This window comes from Tenrec ecaudatus, chromosome 12 (genome assembly GCF_050624435.1).
Source record: "Tenrec ecaudatus isolate mTenEca1 chromosome 12, mTenEca1.hap1, whole genome shotgun sequence".
Classification (NCBI taxonomy): domain Eukaryota; kingdom Metazoa; phylum Chordata; class Mammalia; order Afrosoricida; family Tenrecidae; genus Tenrec; species Tenrec ecaudatus.
The window spans coordinates 33,319,873-33,340,238 of NC_134541.1; the positions used below are offsets into that span (position 1 = coordinate 33,319,873).

At 50.1% G+C, this 20,366-nt stretch overlaps 1 protein-coding gene across 1 annotated transcript in view; it reads left to right on the top strand.

The window, feature by feature from the left end:
- The window catches only part of TGM3 (transglutaminase 3), a 176,499-nt gene that overhangs the window by 154,175 nt on the left and 1,958 nt on the right, over positions 1–20,366 (top strand). Inside the window, exons 8-11 of the mRNA XM_075527964.1 lie at positions 8,402–8,505; positions 10,204–10,449; positions 15,110–15,418; positions 17,834–17,991. Coding sequence (XP_075384079.1) covers positions 8,402–8,505; positions 10,204–10,449; positions 15,110–15,418; positions 17,834–17,991 — 817 coding nt within the window. The remainder of the gene's footprint in view (positions 1–8,401; positions 8,506–10,203; positions 10,450–15,109; positions 15,419–17,833; positions 17,992–20,366) is intronic.

Sequence of the window (20,366 nt, forward strand, 5' to 3'; positions counted from 1 at the left end):
ACTTGCTTCCCAAGTTTCTAGAGTGACAAGCCAGATCTATCACCAGGCTTCATGGAGCTCCTTGGTAGAAGCTGTGGGGCTTGCCCAACCCTGTGACTAGGAAGTGGAGCTAGTCGGTCCTTCTGGAGAAGGGCTGTCAGCACCCACAGCTCAGCCTGAGCCCCTGGCTCTTCATGTAATATCCTGGCCTTGCCAGTGGAACAGCCACTTGTGCTAATAGTCAGCCAGTCTCCGGTGTGTCCAAATCAACTTGCTTTGACTCATAGAGAGGAGACAAAGTATCCAGTTCTCAGGCCACAGGACAAAGCAGTTTAGCAAAATGACTGAACAGGAGTCAGGTGTCAACCTGTGCCAGGCATCAAGATGTGCTAGATGCACAAACTGTGCTGACTGAGCTCTCAGGAGGCTTACATGGATTGGCAATAAAGGAGCAGGAGTAAAACCACAGAGGTAGCACAGATGTATGGTTGGCATGCTCTGAGCATGATGGGGACAGATTTTTCAGAGGAGGGATTATCTGCAGCAGGGGCAGTGGTAGTCCAGTGGTAGAGTTCTTTCACTCTATGTGAGAGAGTTGATTCAATTCCCAGCCAAGGTACCTCAGGCTCAGCCACTGTTCATCTATCAGTGGAAGACAGTGTATTGCTATAATGTGGAACAGGTTTCAATGGAGCTTCCAGACTAAGAAAGGCTAGTAAGAAAGCCTGGTGATCTACTTCAGAAAATCAGTTCATAAAAACCCTTTGGCTCACTATGGTCTGATCCCCAACTGATCATGGGAATGACTGGTGCAGAATTGGGCTGTGCTCTGCTGTGCACAGGGATACCATAGCTCGGGACCAACTTGTTCACAGGTAACAAGTATGTGAACTAAGTTTGGAAGGGCAAGTAGGAGTTTACCAGTGAATGGGCTTGGGCTTAGGGAATCTCCTTCTAAGTAGAGTCTTCCTTTGTCTTCAGCGATCATGTCAGGAAGGTGAGCATCATGGAATGCCAGTTTAATAGAACAAAGTGTTCTTGCATTGGGGGGGTACTTGAGTGGAGGTCCAATGTCCATCTGCTACCTTAATACTAAATCTATAAATATATTCACATAGATCTATTCCCATCATCATATATAAATATATTTACATATGTAAATGCCTGTATTTAGACTGCTATAAATTCCCTTTTCCACCTAGTTCTTTTTACTTTCCTCTTGTCCCACTATCATGCTCACCCTTCATTTGGGTTTCAGTAATTCCTCTTGGTTACATTGCTCTTGATCAAGCCCTACCAGGCCTCTTACACCCTCCTCGCCATGGATTTTGGATCACTTGTTGTTCCCTTGTCCCCGAGTTTGTTAATACCACTTCCTTTCCTCCACCTACCCCTCTCCCATGTCCTGCCGAAACCGTGGGTCTCGTTGTTTTCTCCTCCAGATTGTTTATACCGCCTATCTTATCTAGATAGACCCGCAAAGATAATAATATGCACAAAAACAAGGTGTCAATGGAATCAGGTATCAGGCATCAAAGAACAAAAAATCATATCATTGTGAATGAGGGGAGTGTGGAGTGGGGACCCAAAGCCCATCTGTAGGCAACTAGTCATCCCCTTACAGAAGGGTCGTGGGGAGGAGATGAGACAGTCAGAGTGCAGTGTAGCAACGGAGTTTCCTCTGGTTCTTAAATGCTTCCTCCACCACACCCATCCCACCACCACCTCACCCCACCTTCCCCCACCCCCGCCACTATCATGAACCCAGTGCTACCTTACAAATCTGGCTAGACCAGAGGATGTACACTGGTACAGATAGGAACTGGAAACACAGGGAATCCAGGACAGATGAACACCTCAGGACCAGTGGTGAGAGTGGTGATACCGGGAGGGTGGAGGGAAGGTGGAGTAGAAAGGGGGAACCGATTACAAGGATCTACATATAACACCCTCCCTGGGGGATGGACAACAGAAAAGTGGGTGAAGGGAGACATGGGACAGTGTAAGACATGACAAAATAATAATAATCTATAAATTATTAAGGATTGGGGGGAGGAGAAAAATGAGGAGCTGATACCAAGGGCTCAAGTAGAAAGCAATGTTTTGAGAATGATGATGGCAACAAATGTACAAATGTGCTTGACACAATGGATGGATGTATGGATTGTGATAAGAGTTGTATAAGCCCCCAGTAAAATATTAAAAATAAACAATGAAGGAGATTATTTCTTCTCCACCATAGTCCTGGTTCTGTAGCATTGGTTTAGTATGTATTTGTTTTGCTTATGGCCTTATCATTTTCTGCCTCATTTTCAAGCTGACCTACTGCACCTCCGCTTGCTCACTGCAGATTGTAGCAGCGCCCACTCACACAATGGGTCCTGTATGCATGCTTATCCCTCCTTACTGCTGACACCCTTACAGCAGCCAGTGCTCGCATATGCATACGTCCTACCCAGTCCCCACAAGCAACCTCCTGGTGGCGCTAAGTGCTGTGGAGTTGGTTCTGACTCAGCAACCCTACGCACAACAGAGGGAAGCGGGACCTGGTGCTGGGCCATCCTCACAAATGCTGGATTGGAGCCCATTGTTGCAGCCACCGTGCCACCCCCTCTTCCTGACAGTCCTCCTCTTTTCTGATGTCCTCTGCCTTACCAAGGATGATGTCCTGTTCCTTACCAAATACAAAATGAAAGCAATTTATAAAAATAACATGTTAATTTTATTCAGACAAATCAGAAAACTGAAAAAGAAGACTCATTAGTAATCTACCCAAAGAAAGACACTAGTAACATTTTAGGATAGATCCTTCCAAATGTGTGTAAGAGTTTTAATTAAACAAATGGGATCAAGTTACAGTCTATTTTAAAATTTTAAATATCTCTCTAAGTCAGTACCAGGAGTCCTGGTGCCATAGTGTGTTATGCATTGAGCTAACTGCAAGGCCAGCAGTTTGAATCCCACCAGCTGCTCTGCAGGAGAAAGATGAGGCTGTCTGTTCCCATAAAGATGTATAGCCTTGAAAACCTTAGGAACCATTCTCCTCTGTCCTATAGGGTCACATGGGTTGGAATTGACTTAGTGGCAGTGGATTTGGTGTTTAATTCACACCAGTACTATAAAATCCCGAGTTCCACTATGGTTTGGCAGTTTCTCAAGAGACTTCTGACCTGTGTTCCAAGCCCACTCTGTCTTTTTGTTAACTGTGAGACTTCAGAGAAACCACTTAATTTCTCTTTACTTCAGTTTCCAGATTTGTAAAATGACAATAAAATTGTTCTTATCTTTACACATGTTAAGCAATAAATGAGTTAATATACATAAAGTAGTTAAAATACTGCCAACATGGAAAAATAATTGCATTCACTGTTATTATTTAAATAATATGCATATCTACAAGTATACTTATTTATATTCTAATTCTAAAAATAATGAGAAATATTCATTAGGCCAGTAATGTTAAAGATTAGTCCATATGTCCTAAAACCTATCCATATGGGCTGCTAACCACAAGGTCAGCAGTCTGAACCCACCAGCCGCTCCGTGGGAGAAAGAGGAGGCGTTTTGCTGTTCTGAAGAGTTGGTCTCAACCATCCCTGGGAGCAGCTCTCCACTGGCCTATGGGGTTGCTTCGCTCTCAGTCAGTATTGGCTTAAGGACAGTGAGGTTGAGTTGTGGACGTCTGATGGGGTTTTTAAGTCAATTGAGTTCATCATACACACACGTACGCATATAAGATTTTTAACTTGCTTTTCTTCCTTCGTGATAACTTTTGGACGTTTTTCTCTGTCGGTGTGAGGTTTACCTCATTCTTTCAGTCAGTGACATAATACTCCATTGCCTAGCTGTGCCACAATTTGTCCAGCATTTCTGCTCGACAAACAGCGCTGCAATGAACCCCTCTACACTTCAGTCTACGTGGACTCGTGTTCGTTTCACAGCCGAGATTCTTAGAGGTGCAAGTGCTCCCATCACCTCCAGAAAGGCCAGCACTTCAAGCTCCTCCCAGTGACGTCTGTTCAGGCTCATTTCCCCATCCTCTTTCCAACAATGCACTTTCATCACTGCCAGTCTGATAGACACAAATGGTATCTCTTGGCCAGTTTAATTTGCTTTTGACACTAGTAAGGTTAGACTATTGTCCCATGTTCACTGCTTAGGAAAATTGCCTGCTGACCGTTCTTTATTAGAGTATTTGAATTGTGTGTACTTCTCTTATTGATTGGTAAGCACGCTGCTATGTTAGTTACTCATCACTCTCTAGCCTACACGTTTCATAGGCTTTCCTACTTGATTGGTGGTTAACACTAAGGTATCTCAAGATGCAATCTTCGGATCGGATCATTTGTACCGACAGATATATCTTCAAGTTTACTGTCTCGTCTGTCATTTCTATCAGGCTACTAAAAGCCTGTGCACTGAATTTCTGAATTCAGTTATTGGGTTTACCCCTTACCTAATAAAACATTTTTATTTGATTCTTTTATATTTTCTATTCCTCTTCTAAGAGTAGAGTCACTCTCAATTTTTTCTAATTTTATTGGGGGCTCAGGCATCTCTTATCACAATCCATCCATCCATCCATTATGTCAAGTAAATTTGTACATAGGTTGCCATCATCATTCTCATTTCTTTTGTCATTTTTAAAATTTTCATTATCTTAGTTATAATACTTGCTTTACTGTCCTTGTCTGATAATTTCAGCATTTGGGTTATTTTAGGAGTCCTACTGGCACCCTGGGTTAAGAATTGGGCTGATACACATAAGCTCAGGAGTTCAAATCCAATAGCCACTCCATGAGAAAGATGAGGTAGCCACTGTCCTTAGGGTGGCAGCCTCAGACACTCTATGGAGTTTTACTCTGTCCTATAGCGTTGCTATGAGTTGAAATCAACTTGACTCCAGTGTGGGTGGGAGTTAGCATTGACCTCTGTTTCTTGTCTTTTCCTTTGAGGATAAAGTTGTGTTTTCTGGTTCTTTGTATTTATCTTTTTATGTATTGTTTGAGATGAACTTCTTTGTTGTGAGATGAACTTGTTTGTCACTAAAGACTCCAAGTCTATCTCAATTTCCCTTTTTCTGGTTCTTTGCATGTTGAGTCATTTTGGATTATATCTGGAACATTAGGCAGAGCTAGAGTCTGTTCTTTTGGTCTAGCAGTCTACCTGTTGTTGTTGTTGTTGTTCAATGCCACCTAGCCACCCAACTCATAGCACCCCTGTGTACAACAGAACAAAACCCTGCCCAGTCCATCTCCTCGAGGACCTTCCTCTTTTTCGCTGCCCCTTCACTTTACCAAGCATGATGTTCTTCTCCAGGGACCGCTCTCTATTTCAGGTAGACTCCAACTGCAAACCCCAGTCCTCCATGGTGAGCAGCAGCTCAAACTTCAGTGAAAGCCTTCGGTCTTTGGCTGGGCTGTTGGCAGTTGGCTGCACACAGGCCTGCTTCAGAATTTGCACATGAATCTGGGCTTCCCTCTGTCCGACCATCTCCTTGCCGGGATGTCGCCCTGGTTCTCTAGCAGCCATGGCTGACCCAGGTTCTATTCCTTGGTTCCTCTGGTCAGAAAGGTTGGGCTGCCTGGAACTTTGGCTGCCTTCTACTACACTGAGGTCTGTCCTCTGGGCAGCTACCGAAAGTACAACTTACCTCCCCCACCTCCAAATCCTCCTGCTCTGTTCACTCCCCAAAGCCCATCATTCTTGGTTTATTCGTTTTTTCCTAGAGTTAAGGTTGCTATTGTGGTCACATATTGGGCTGCGAACTGCAAGGTCAGTAGTTGGAAACCACCAGCTGCTTCTTGGGAGCAAGACAAGGCTTTCTACTCACATAATGAATTACAGTCTCAGAACCTCACAGGGTAGTTCTACCCTGCCCTATAGGGTATAGGTATCAACTACTGGCAGTGAGTTTGGTTAGATTTGGGTACTGTTGCTCTCTGTAGAAGGGCCCACCTGTTAAGGGCTCATTTGTCAGCACCAGGAGCAGAATTCTGGTTTATTCTATGTGAATATTTTGGATATGTGAGCTTAATATTTTTATCAGGTCAAATGTGTCCGTCTTTCCTTTTGTGGCTTCTGAAGCTGTTGTTTTTTTTTTTTTTTTTGCTCTGAACTACCTTTTCCACTTCACAAGTATAAGAATTTTTTTTTCAAATTGAATAAAGCTTGGATTCATGCTGGACTTACAATTATTCTTCCAGTTGACTGAAAACTGTCAATGCAGATAGGAATGTAGCTGCCGTGGAAGCAGAGAGGGGAAAGGGCAGAAATGAGTAAGGGATGGAATGAGTAAGATTTTGACGCGATGTTCCTGCTGAGGGAGGAGGAAGAGACTAAAACTATAGCTGAGACACAAGGTGGGCAGCAATGTCATCGACGAAGAGGGATAGCTTAGGATTCAATTCACCGCCATCGAGTTGATTTCAACTCACAGAAACCCTATAGGACAGAGTAGAACTGTGCCCCTGTGGGTTTCTGACACTTTACATCCTTATCAAAGTAGGAAGCCTTGTCTTTCTCCCTTGGAGCTGCTTGTGGCTTTGAACTGCTGACCTTGTGGTTCGTGGCCTAACTTGTATCCAACTATGCCACCAGGGCTCCTTATTTTAGGACGGGGTCATAGAATTCTTTGCTCTAGTTCCAGACTTAGAATTTTCCCCAGGAAGTTGAGCCAGACCTATCATTCCTGCTGCAGTCCACCTCCAACCAAAACAAAATAAACCTCATTGTCACCGAGCTAATTTCCACTCATAGTGACACTATGACCTTGCAATTAGTAGCTCTACCCATAAGCCACTATGCCCCCAGTCCAGATCAAAAACAGAAATGTACTCCAGCAGGAAGCAGAAGAGGGAGCTGCATGCACTAGCCCTCCAAGTAGCTGGATCAAGCCTGGATTCATCTCTTCTCAAAAAGGTATCTGAGTATGGTGCTTAAGAGCCTAGGCTTCACACTCTACAATTTTCACCCAGAGTTAAAAATTAGCCCTGCCCAATGTAACCAAGAGGAATTACTGAAACCCAAATGAAGGCTGAACATGATACTGGGACAAGAGGAAAGTAAAAGAAAATCAGAGGAAAGAACTAGGAGGCAAATGGCATTTACAGAGGTCTAAATACAGGCATGTACATATGTAAATATATTTATATATGAATATGGGGAAATAGATCTATGTGCATATATTTATAGGTTTAGTATTAAGGTAGCAGATGGACATTGAGCCTCCACTCAAGTACTCCCTCAATGTGAGAACACTTTGTTCTATTATCTATTAACCTGGCATTCCATGATACTCAGCTTCCTGACATGATAGCTGAAGACAAAGCGGGTGCATAAGCAAATGTGGTGAAGAAAGCTCATGGTGTCCGGCTATCAAAAGATATAGTGTCTGGGATCTTAAAGACTTGGAGACAAACAAGTGGCCATCTAGCTGAGAAGCAACAAAGCCCACATGGAAGAAGCACACCAGCCTGTGTGACCATGAAGTGTCTAAGGGATCAGGGATCAAGCATCAAAGAACAAAAATCACATCATTGTGAATGAGGGGGAGTGCGGAGTGGGGACACAAAGCAACTGGACATTCCCTTACAGAAGGGTCATGTGGAAGATATGAGCCAGTCAAGGTGTAGTGTAGCAATAATGAAACATACAACTTTCCTCTAGTTCTTAAATGCTTCCTCTCCCCAACCCCCATTATCATGATCCCAATTCTACCTTACAAATCTGGCTAGACTAGAGGATGTGCACTGGTACAGAGAGGAACTGGAAACACGGGAATCCTGGGCAGTGAACACCTCAGGACCAGTGGTGAGAGTGGTGATACCAGGAGGGCGGAGAGAAGAAGGGGTAGAAAGAGGGAACCAATTACAAGGATCTACATATAACCCCCTCCCTGGGGGGCAGCCAACAGAAAATTGGGTGAAGGGAGAAGTCGGACAGTATAAGATCTGACAAAATAATAATAATTTATAAATTATCAAGGGTTCATGAAGGAGTGGGGAGCAGGGAGGGAGGGGGTAAATGAGGAGCTGATATTAAGAGCTCAAGTAGAAAGCAAATGTTTTGAGAATGATGATGGCAACAAATGTACAAATGTGCTTGACACATGGATATATGGATGGATTGTGTTAAGAGTTGTATGAGCCCCCAATAAAGTGATTTAAAAAAAATTAGCCCTGCCATTGTTAGCTGATTCACCTCTCTGAACCTCAGTTTCCCTTTCTGTAAATAAGGGACCAAGTAGTAACCATCTCCTGGTGCTATGAGGATTCAAGAGACAGTGCTGGCAGAGACGCGGCACAGTGGCTGGCCCAGAGGAGTGTCAGGCTGCCACATGATCAGAGAGGAGATATGGTGCTTGCTGTTCACCTGCTGTGTGGACTCAGGCAAGCTGTATGGTCTGTGGTTCTGTTTCTAGGAACTTCCATGTCTGGAATGAAGGCTGGTTTGCCCGGACGGACGTGGGCCTCCCTTACAGTGGATGGCAGGTGTTGGATGCGACTCCCCAGGAGAGGAGCCAAGGTAACCCTCTGGCGGCAGCTACATGTACTCTTCTCTGAGTTCACTCTAAGCCGAGAGCCCCTGTCACCACCACCGCCCTCCTCCTTATTTACAGCAGTGGAGAACAGTGCAGGAAGCGATCCAAATGCTCTGTCTCTCAGGAACTCACATGGGCTTAAAGCAAAAATATTTTAGAAAGACCTTTCTCTTCTAATTTTGTTTGGCTCAGGCTGCTATTTAAATGAGCACCTTCCCTGTGCAGCTATGCAGGAGAAGGCCCTGGCACGTGCCGGGTTACAAGGGAAAGAGCCTTCCTCTGCCAACACTGATTCTCCTGCACCAGGCAGCAACCTCTGGTTCTCCATTACTTCTCCAATTTTGTCCAGTTCCTCGCCTCTGCTGGAGGTTTTCCACAGTCATGCCCCTACCACCATTCTCACCCTGAGGAGAGTCCCATGCCAAGCCGAGCTCTCCTTTCGGCAGGCTTGCCTGTGCCTGACCCCAGCCTGTGCTCACAGGCTCCTCCCACTTCTGGCCTCTCCAGCAGTCTCTTCTCCCTCTTGTAGAGAATGCATGAGGTCTGCTGGACACCTTTTGAACTGTTGATTCCAAACTTTATATCTGTGCACATAGTTTTTAACTAATGAAACAGTTCTAGAAAAACAACCTAAAATGAAAATTAAGTCACACCCCCACCCCAATCCCTAGCTATGACCTAGCTCATCCACCTGAAGCAAAACATGGTACTAGATTTTTTTGAGGGGAGTAAAAGTTTTAAGATCCTTCTTAGGGCACTGCTTTGCAAACCTGTCATTAAATCCCACTTAAAAAATGAGTGATCCGAGTTATGAGTATATTTGAAATGAAACTAGATGGAATGGAAAACTCACTACAGTTTAGTCAACGCTGACTCACAGAGTCCCTATTCATGACGATATAAATCTTACGGGAGCAGGCAACCTCATTTTCCTCTGGTGGAGCAACTGGTGCACTTGAACCATTGAGCTTGCAGTTAGCAGCCCAACATGTAGCCCACAGCAACACTAAGGCAGGGAGCATGATACATAAGGAAGGGTAAATATTCGTCTGTGAAAATATTATTTCAGCATCACCTAGGCATCACAATATCAAAATGTACTTCTTTCAAGGAGTCATGGGAGGGAAAGAAAACCAGGCATTTAAAAAGTGTGTGTGTGTGCTTATAAAATTTTCTCTGGAAAGAGAGATAAAATACTCTCCCTTCTATTCTGCACCATGGCTTGCCCCTGCCAGCCCACTCTGTTTCACACATGAAAGGAAATCCAGGTCACAACCCAAGTCCAGTGCTGGGGGCAGAAGGGCGCTGTGGAGAGCTCCCTGTGGGTCGGGCACTTCAGGGAAGTCTTACAGGAGGAGGGGGTTTGGAGGGGAACGGTCCAGTAACTCAGAGCGTGGTGCCGTGCATGTTCTTATGTAGGACGCCGACGGAGGAAGACAGGACTGGGCCAGTCTGATGCTGAGCTGGGGTTTGGCCAGGGTGCCGGGGCAGACAAAAAAACAAGCGCCGCCACCCAGGGGGTGGGGAGGTTGTGCCAGGTGCCCAGGGAGTGGGGTGGGCAGTCAGTCAGGTTGGGGTGGGCGGAGGGGATTGTGTGAAAGGCCCTTGGGAGGAGCAGGCCTGAGGTGGGCTGTTGGTCTTGGTCCAGGCCTCAACCCCTGTGTTCTGCCGCCCCGCCCCAGGAGTGTTCCAGTGTGGCCCCGCCTCCGTCATCGGGGTCAAAGAGGGAAACGTGGACCAGGCCTTCGACATGCCCTTCGTCTTCGCGGAGGTGAACGCCGACCGCATTACCTGGATCTACGACAGTGACAGCAACACGCTGAAGAAGAACGCCTCCGACACGCACTCCGTGGGCAAGTACATCAGCACCAAGGCCGTGGGCACCAACTCCCGCATGGACGTCACCGAGAAGTACAAGTACCCCGAAGGTAGGCGGAGGCTACGCGGTATCCGCACGCGCACGCACATACGCACGCACGCAAACGCACGCAAACACACGCACGCAAACGCACGCACGCCGTGGGCGCCAACTCCCGCGTGGATGTCACCGAGAAGTACAAGTACCTGAAGGTAGGCGGCGGCTGCGCGGTATCCGCACGCGCACGCACACGCACACACGTAGGCACGCACACGCACGCAGACACGCACACACGTAGGCACGCACACACGTAGGCACGCACACGCACGCAGGAACGCACGCATGCTCCTCCAGTTCTGCCTGCAGGGTAGGGTGACGCCCACCTCCGAGCCCTGTTTTCCCACGAGGGGCTGACTCACCTGTTGGTGGAAGTTTGCCGCGGGGGACCCGGCCCGCTGCCAGCCAAGTCCCTTTGCCAACTGCACGGCTGCAGTGGCAGCACCCTGACGGAGCCCCGCAGGGGGAGCCCTGTCCCCGGGCAGGCCTTCAAGGACCCTCCAGGGCCGCTCTCTGATCCTGCCGCCCAGGCAGGAAACCAAAGTGCACCAAGCTCATCCCCCCCATGGGACCGCGTGTGCTACGGAGCAGAACTGCTCCCAAGGGCATGGCTCGCTGCCACCTTTACAGACGCATCCGTGCCACCCCTGGGTGGGAGGGGGGTGCCAACCGCCGACCTTCATGCCAGCAGGGGCACAAGACCGTTTGGTGCTACACTTGACCTCTGAAAAAGAGAAACGAGACCCAAAGACCCGGCCCATGCCGCCTCTCTGAGGTACCCCACGAAGCCAGGGTGAGGTGTGACAACGTGGAGAGGTGACTGTCCACTGCTCTGGGGCCTGCGGCACCATCTTAAGTGCTGACCGAGGAGCCCCCTGAAAGCGGCTGCTCACAAGCTGCCTTCACCCAGAAGATACCTGCGGCTGCATTCTGGAAGTGGCCGTCAGAGCCGGCACGTATTCTCTGAGGAGGGACGGTGGTGTCAAAAGTTCTGCATCTGAGGATGGACGAGGTTTCTTTTTTCCCCAAGGAGCCAGTGGTTATTTACTGCGCTCTCTAGCGGGCTGCATATCTCTCTCTCTTTCTCTCTCTCTCTCTCTCTCTCTCTCTCTCTCTCTCTCTCTCTCTCTCTCTCTCTCTCTAAGTGCTCTTGAAATCCTTGATTCTGATCATCCTCCTGGTCCCTTCTGAGGGGCGTGGCAAACTGCTCCCGTTAAGATGCCCACAGTAGGTCTCAAGGCTTGTGGTCACAGCTGTGTTGTTGTATCAAAGAGGAAAGCTGGGCCCAGGAGGTGGATAGGTCTGACTCCCTGTCCAGGTGAGTGGTCACTCTGGGTCATGAGTAGCCTTCATGGACATTTTGGGGCGTGACACTAGGTAATAAGGCTGGTGGACTCCATTCTCCGCACACACACACCCCTGGACCTGGCTCTAAAGGCCACCCCCCAGGTTCTGATGTTGAGCAGACCTTTTGTCAGCACAGTGCAGTGCATGACTCTGGGCTGGGCCCTGAGGTTGCAGCAGAAGCACCCAAACATAGCCTGTACTTTTGGGGAATTCGTGATCCAGGGAAGCAGGGGAGGCAGATGTAGGACCAGTATTATCAACACTCATGACAGCAGAGTAATGAGTGTTGGGGTCGAGGGAACAAAGACCCCTGGGCAAGGAATGAGCTCCAGTCCCACCACTGTGACGGGCGACTTCCAGCAGGTGTCTTCGTATTGCTGACCCCTGCAGTCTAAAGGGAGATTATCAGAGGAGACTTGCCATGCTTGTCTGGACTGGGATTTAAATGATTCGGTGTAGCCAGAAGCATCTCCAAAGAAAAGCCTGGTGTTCCACTTCTGAAAAGCCAGCCTTGAAAGCCCTGCTGAGCGCTGTTCTACACTGGTACGCACGTGGGGTCGCCATGTGTTGATATCGACTGGATGGCTACTGATCTGGTCAGTGGGCACATAATAAACTCGAACTCACTGCCATCGAGTCGCCCAACACCAATGCATGGCAACCCTATAGAACAGGGTAGAACTTCCCTGTGGGTTTTCCCAGGCTGTAACTCTACGGGAATAGAAAGCCCATCTTCCTTGCAGTACATCAAGTAGGTGCTTCATAAACATTGGCAGTCACCTTTATACGTTTGAACATCCACAGCCTCATTGGAATCATGGGCTCCCAAGGTCATTGTTTAGAAGCACAAGAGTGATCCTGAGGGTTCTTCCCCTACTGCCCTGCCACGACTCAGCCTCCAAGGTCTCGGACTCCCCCAGTCAAGCCCCCTGAGCAATGGCAGCTGTAGGTGGGAGGGGTGGCTGCAGGACTCCCGAGTGCGTGCCAGCCCCTGCGTGACAACAGGCTGCTCATCCTGGTCAGCTCTCCTTACCCAATGATACCAACTTGTCTCTGAGGGCCCGAGGGAGGAAAAGCCCATAAAACAGTTGCTAAGCATTTGTGCGATCACAACACCGGACAGCCAGCAGCAGCAGGAAGTATAGTGTTGAGTAAGCCCAGCAGGTGACCTACATAGGTAGGTCTAGGCTCTGAGCCTTCTTGTGCAAGCACATCTGCTTCGAGATCCTGGGCACGAAAGACTCAGATCTTGCCCAGGCATTGGCCCAGCGTGTGCACTTACAGCGCAGCCGGGAAATGGGACAGCACCAGAAGGAACCCAGCCCACCGGGAGCTATCTGCTTGGGTAATCGACCTGCCTCCTTTTCAGTTGGGTGCTAAGCGGGAGGAGCCTTCCATCGGGGGACCGGCTCCGGTCTGCCTCTAATCCCCAGAGCGGGCTGGACCAGTCCGTCCTCCTCTTCGGGCCTTAACTCTCGTGATAGACTTGGATGAATTGTCATCCAAGGTTTCTGCTGGTGCTTCCGGGAACTGAAGGGGAAGGATTAGCTCCATTGTCAAACGCTAAGAATAAATCAGCCTTTGCCTGGCTGTCAGCCGGGGGGGGGGTGGGGGTGGGACATGGGTATGCTCTGCAGAGAGAAAATGGTCATTCTCCTTTGGGTATCTCTGCCTGGTTCCTAGAAAGTTGCTTCTTTTTCCTTGGTCTTGGACCAAGACAGGGGCCCTATGTGAACTGCTGACTCAGCCCAGGCTGATGCTTGGATTCGGTGACTCAGCTCCTGGTGCCACGGAAGCAAGTGAGCTCCAGGGCACAGCCTGGTGACTTTCCATGGGCGATGTGTGCCACCGGCTCCACCAGCAGCCATCTCCTTAGTCAGAATCAGAAGCCTGCCCTTTAATCCAGCCCTTGTGGGAAACCTGCAATTTCTTGATAATTGGCAGTAATTATAACTTGGGGATCATACCAAGCCTGGGATGGTCTTGTCAGCTGCCGTACACTGGAGGGCTCCTCAGACCTCTCATGGTTGGTTTCAGGAACAAGGCGGAAGGACATGGTCAGGCGGTTTTAAAGGTCCTTCTCGATCTCAGCTGTTTGTATTTCTATTTTTAATGACGTGCAATTCTCCAGCGGGGACCGTGTTTGTAGGCCGGGAACTCACGCTCACCTTCTTTGGCTCCAGTTTCCATTTTGAAATTGGTGTCTGTTCTCGAAGTCCCACAAATGGTCTTAGAAATGGCCTATTGCAGAAGAAACAGCGGAATCCAGCCACGGTAACCTAATAAGGAAACTGTGGAGCCCCCTAGAAATCTCATGCTGGTCTCGACCAAGCTTCTTGGAAATGCACAGCTGACTGGAAGATGCCCAGACCGGCTGGTTCACGGCTGGTTCACAGCGTGTCTCAGAAAGGTCGGCCCAGGCCTAAGGCAGCATCATCCCGGCAGTAGAACCAGTACTGCGCCTGTGCACCTTTCTGGTAGGCGCTGTCCACTCTCTGGGTACCACGTTTCTTTTCATCTTTTAATACCTTAAAAGTTTTGTTGTTTTTCAGTCAGATATTATGTAACATTTTTCATTCGTATTTTAAAATTCCTTTTTTAAGTAACAATCTAGTTTTGTGTACCTCTTTCACGGTTATTTAAATGTATGAAATCCTGAACCGATTGCTTTTTTATACTTAAAACAGTCATTAGCGTAGTGAACCGGGTTTTTTAATCACTTTATTGGGGAGGGCACTCTTACAGCTATTATAACAATCCATAAATCAATTATATCAAGCAAACTTGTACATATGTTGCCATTGCCCTTCTCAAAATATTATCTTTCTACTTGAGCTCTTGATATCACCACCTTTTTCTCTCCTTCCCTCACCCTCCCACCCTCATGAAAGCTCGATAAATTATATATATATATATATATATATATATATATATATATATATATAATATCATACACCATCTGCTGTATTCCCTCACCCATGTTTCTGTTATTCATCTCCCTTGGTGGGCAGGGGGTGTTGTGCATCCATCACTGTTATCGGTTTCCCCTCTGTCACTCTCCCCACCCCTCCTACCTTCATGGTATTGCTATTTCTGTTACTGTTTCTGAGGGGTTATCTGTCCAGGATTCTGTGTATCCAGAGCCCTTATCTGTACCAGTCTACATACTCCGGTCTAGCAGGAGTTCTGAGGTAGAACTGGAGTCGTGATAGAGGCGGGAGCGTTAAAGAACCAGGGGAATGTTGGGGACCACATTTCTGGTAGGTGCTGCCCACTCGCAGGTACCACACTATCCCTGCGATGCTCCTCTCCGTTCCATCGCACAGGTTCCGACCAGGAAAGGCAAGTGTTCGAAAAGGCTCTGGGGAAGCTGAAACCCAACCGTCTGTTCAACCCAACGTCTGCGGGGGGCTCAGAAGGAGATGAGCGGGAGCCCAGCGTCTCTGGGAAGTTCAAGGTCACTGGCATTCTGGAGGTGGGCAAGGAAGTCAACCTGTCTCTGATCCTGACAAACCTGACGAGCGACATGAAGACAGTGACAGTGAACATGACGGCCTGGACCATTGTCTACAATGGCACACTAGTGCACGAGGTGTGGAAGGACTCCATCACCATATCCCTGGACCCCAAGGAAGGTAACTTGTCCTGTTGGGGTGTTCTGGGGGGGTCCCATGCTTCCCAACCTTACAGCAATACCTGCTGTGGACCTGGGCTGGAATCATCCTGCTGGGCTCCCGGCGAGTCGGCAGTGACCTCTGTGGTTAAGTCGTGGGTTTAGATGCTTTGGAAGGTGCTATCACTGTGAACAGCGTAACTCAGGGTGGGGCCAACCAATAGCCATCGGCACCCTGGGGGAGAAAAGGGGGCACTGATGGTTCATGGCCACAGAAGCAGTAGGTCTGGCAGGTGTTCCCCACCCCCACCCCCAGTCCTTGTGTCCTAAAAGAGGCAGATCTCAGTATCCCCATCTTTCCCAGGGCCACCACGGCCACTGCCACCTCCTGGGTTACCCAGTGTAACTGCTCCCTAAGGTTCTTGATAGCAGCAGCTCCCCAGGCCTGCCTTCTGGGCAGTTGCTGGGCAGGTCCCGACGGCCAGCCTTGAGGTTAACAGCCCATCCCAAACTGCCTGCACCACTCCATCTCCCAGAGACAGAAACCGAGGCTTGGAGAGGAGAGGTGGCCTGCTTACGAGGTCAAGTGTCACAGACAGCGAGCGGCAAGGCTAGGGTCTGCAGTCCAAGTGTCCTGATGGCAGTCCACTCCTTTCTTTTCAATGTTGCTTTGCTGCTGGCCCGCTTCTCACTCCCCTGCCCCAAACACCAGCCTGACCCCGGGAGGGTTGCAGTACCCCCACAGGCTCTCCGGCCTGGGCCCCATTCTCCCCCAATGCTGTTGGGGAGGTGGGTGGAGCTCCCTGACTCTGGGCAGGTTTTTCCTGGAGGTCTGAGCAGTACAAGGGAACAGGGACTTCTCGTTCCCGGGCAGCACCAATGGGGTGGAAGCAAGGTGGAGCAGAGAAGCCCGTGGAAGGATTGGAGTGCAGGTGTGCCCACATGGGCAAAGCCCTTCCGACGCTGATGAGAAGTGTGTACGTATAAAGCCGATACACCGGGGTGGAGGCTGTTTTTGCTCCACATCAGGAACTACTAAAAAGAACTGGTTAACTAGACAGCCCATCTCAACCGGATGCTCTCGGCAGAGAAAGGCCAACGTGTCACACCAGTCAGGAGCAGCCTCCCCTGGCAGTCTGTCTCCTGGCAGGATTGTCGCAGAAATGTCCTCCACACCAGAGTGGCTGGCTGGCTCTTTGCTCATCTCTGAGGCCCAACACAAGAGCTATTTGTGTAGGCTGGGAATAGTGGCCGGGAGAGAAATGGTGCAGAGGTAGCAGAATGAATGGAGAGAGGCCGGGGAAGCAGTTCTGGGGTGTTCTCGGTGGGACCCTGGCCTGGTCCCTTTCTCTTTTGGACCCTGTGTTTCCTGCAGGAGAGGGTGGGACCCGCTGTCCTCGGACCTGTCATCCTTATATTGGGCTTCTTGACAAATCCCCCAGGTGGACTTCCTCTTTCAAAGAGCCTCCAACTAGCTCACGGGTGCCTTCAGCGAGCACACCGAGAACATGAGGGGAATCAGCCACGCGTAGCACATTGGGTGAAACTTATTCACGCGCCACGTGGTGACCACACGGGACAGGGCATGTGGAAGATGTGGTCTCCCGGGGCCTATGATACCAGAAGAGGGAACCATGAAAGTTGGGGGTGGGCTGGGAACCAGAGAGAAGCCGGGGAGGGCATGTTCATCCAAAAGCACCATGGGGGTCACGTGGAGGTGAGCTGTACCTTGTCCCCTATGAGAGACATGCTGGGAAGGGCTGAGGCCTCTCCTGAGGTATGAGAGAGCTGAGCTGGGCTGTCCCAGAGCAGACCCCAACCCTCCTCTGAAGCCGGGGAGGAGCCACAAGACATTTTTGAGCAGTGACATGGTTTTTGAAAACAAACAAATGAACGTGTAGAAAGCAGCAGCCTTGTTCGGCTGGTGGGTGGATCATTGGGAAGCAGGAGAAACCAGCGTTGGGGGCGGGGGGTGGCCACAGGGTATTGGCGCCTGTTGCAACCAAATTGGAGGTTATTAGATGATCTGGGGGCATGCCAAGCATGTCGTCAGTTCCCTGGCTTCCTTTTGTAGTCATTGCCATCACTGTCTGCCTCGCCACGCTGAGCACGAGGCAACCTTTGGGTCCTTGTCTGAGTCTGGAAACCTCCGAGTTTGTCCGGAGGAGAAAGGAACAGCAGGAGCTTCTGTCCCTGCAAATCCACCCTCCTGGGAGTCTCCCCGCCACACGGAGACCCAGCCTCGCCAGGCCCTCCCTGGAGGCTGTGCAGGCAGAAGACTCGCCCCATAAAGCCCCCCCGTACCAGGAGAGTTCGGCCAAGCCCGGCCTGACAGGGACTCCTGGCTGCTCGCACCGAGTAGCTCCCATCAGCCTCTGCAGAAGGCGCTGGGGCCCGTGCACCCTCTCTCACGTCTCTGCCTCGCCCCTCCCTCCAGAAACACTGTACCCTGTGAAGATTTCCTACTCTCAGTACGAGAAGTTCCTGAAAGCTGACAACATGATCCGCATCACAGCCGTGTGCAAGGTCCCAGATGAGGGTGAGGTGTTGGTGGAACGGGACATCATCCTGGACAACCCCTCCCTGACCCTGGAGGTGAGGCCCGGCGTTGGGACTGGGGCGGTGGGAGAGGCAGAGCCAGGTGTAACTCAGGTCTAACTTCTGCCAACTGGATTGGCCAAGAGGCCCCGCCCTGCCAGGGTTCCAAGCCCTGGCAGGTGTGGTTAATTAGCCTGCTTCTACTAGACCAGCGGTTCTCAACCTGTAGGTCGCAACCCCTTTGGGGGTCCAACGACCCTTTCCTAGGGGTCGCCCGATTCACAGCAGTAGCAAAATGACAGTGATGAAGTAGCAACGAAAATAACTGTGGTTGGGAGGTCACTACAACATGAGGAACTGTATGAAAGGATCGTCATGGGATTGGGAAGGGTAAGAACCACTGTTCTAGACACACTGGGGTGACTCCCTCTTGGGCTCAACCCTTGCTGTGGTGGGGCCTGTGCTGGGCTCTGGCGTCACAGAGAGGTGTAAGCGTGAGTCTCCCCCTGTTGGAACTGGTGTGCCCCATCCCCAGGGCTCGCAGCCCAGTCGCACTCTGGGAGAGGCCTGACTCACAAGCACTCTCTGCTCCCCGAACCCTGGAGCAGCAGATTCTAGACTCTGAAGAGAGCCTCAGGCCCCACTCCCTTGCGCTTCCATTTCACACATGAGTAAACTGAGGGTCCAAGAGAAGGGATGAGCCAGCTCCCACCAGAACCTGGGCTAGACCTCTGACTAGGACTCCCAACCAGTACGCTCTCCCAAGCATCCTGGCATGTCAAAAGCCCGTAAACACATCCTGGGGATGTCCCCCAGCGAGGACTCCCTCATACTGCTTTTCAAGGAATTGCTTTGGGCTGAACACAGTGGGGGGTGGGGGCTGTCTGCTTCCATAAAGAGACACAGCCTCAGAAACCCTAAGAGCAGTTCTACTCTGTCCTTTCGGGTTGCTGTGAGTCAGAATCAACTTGGCGGCCGTGGGTTTGGTTGGAGGGTGGTTTTTTCTGCAGGCCCAGCACAGATGGAGGAGTCACAGTGCTGAGGGGCCAGGGGCAGGGCATGGACCAGCAGGTGGGTGGGCAGGAGAACAGGTTCTTCCTTTGGGGTCCCACAGAGAACCCTGTGAACCAGGTTCCTCCCTGTCTGTTGCACTTGCCATCTGCCCCGCTGTCTAGACCGTGACAGCATTGTAATCACTCTGTCCCCAGCTCTTCAAGCCCAGGTTCTCAGAGGAGCCAGTAATTGTGGCCATCCTGGCCCCTGCCCTCTCTAAGCTGCAGAACCCTCGATTCAGACATTCCTGACCATAGACAAAGGCCATGGGAGCCAACGAGTCCCACCAGGCTCACAGCCCAGGACACCACCTCTGGTGGGAGTTTCCAAGTTTCCCCACCATGAAGGAGCCCTGGCACCATCCAGATTTGGGTTGTGCTGCAGAATGGGGAGCAGACCCCACTAAGAACCAAGGAGCCAGTCATCTGGGGGGGATGCAGAGAGAGACAATAGCTCAGACTGGGGGGCACGTAGCCAAATAGTCCTGTAACAGATCCTAGCCACATCCTTTACCATCAGTGAACCGGGGTAAGTCCTGCATCTCTGAGTTCCGTCTGCTCCAACTGTGTCCAAGAGATCATTAAGCCCTGCCCTGCGGAGAGCTTGAACGGACAGGCTAGAGAGCTGGCACAGACCAGGCAGAGCCCGCCATCATCCTTAAGAGGAGGACGATTGCGCTCAAGATTAATCTTTTTTGTTGTGGTTTTTTTTTTTTCTTCAAGATTTGCTTGTCACCAACTACACTTGATAATTAATTCAATGAAGAAAAATGTTTTGGAGGCCCTTGCTGTGAGATCCTTCCTACCCTCTCTCTGCTAGAATATGAGGACCCACTGAGAGCAAGTGTAGCCCTTGGGAGACGAGGAAAGGGAGAGCTGATCTCTCTCTGGGCTCTGGGTGACGTAACCGTTCAGGAGAGCTCTATCAGGGGAGCGACATCTGAGGAAGGCACTGTGGGATGACCGGCATTTCGTAATGCCATCTTGAGCCATCTTGAGGTGCTGCTGAGTCCGTTCCAAATCACAGAGGTCCTGTGTACAGCAGGGCAGAACGCTGCCCAGTCCTGGGCCATCCTCACAGTTGTTGGGGTTGAGCCCGTGGTTGTGGCCACTGTGACCTACCATCTTGTTGAGGGCCTTCATCTTTTCTGTGGACCTTCTACCAAGCCCAATGTCCTTCCCCAGGGCCTGCTCGCTCCTTGTGACATGAGACAAGCCTCAACCCCCTCCCTTCCTAGGAACGTCCTGGCCGGACTTCCTCCAAGATAGATCTGTTCCTTTTCCAGACAGGCCTGTCCATTCCGCCGTCATGCCTGACACCGTCATCCAAATGCATGCATTCCTTCCTCAGCCTTCTTACTCATGGTCCAGCGCTCACAT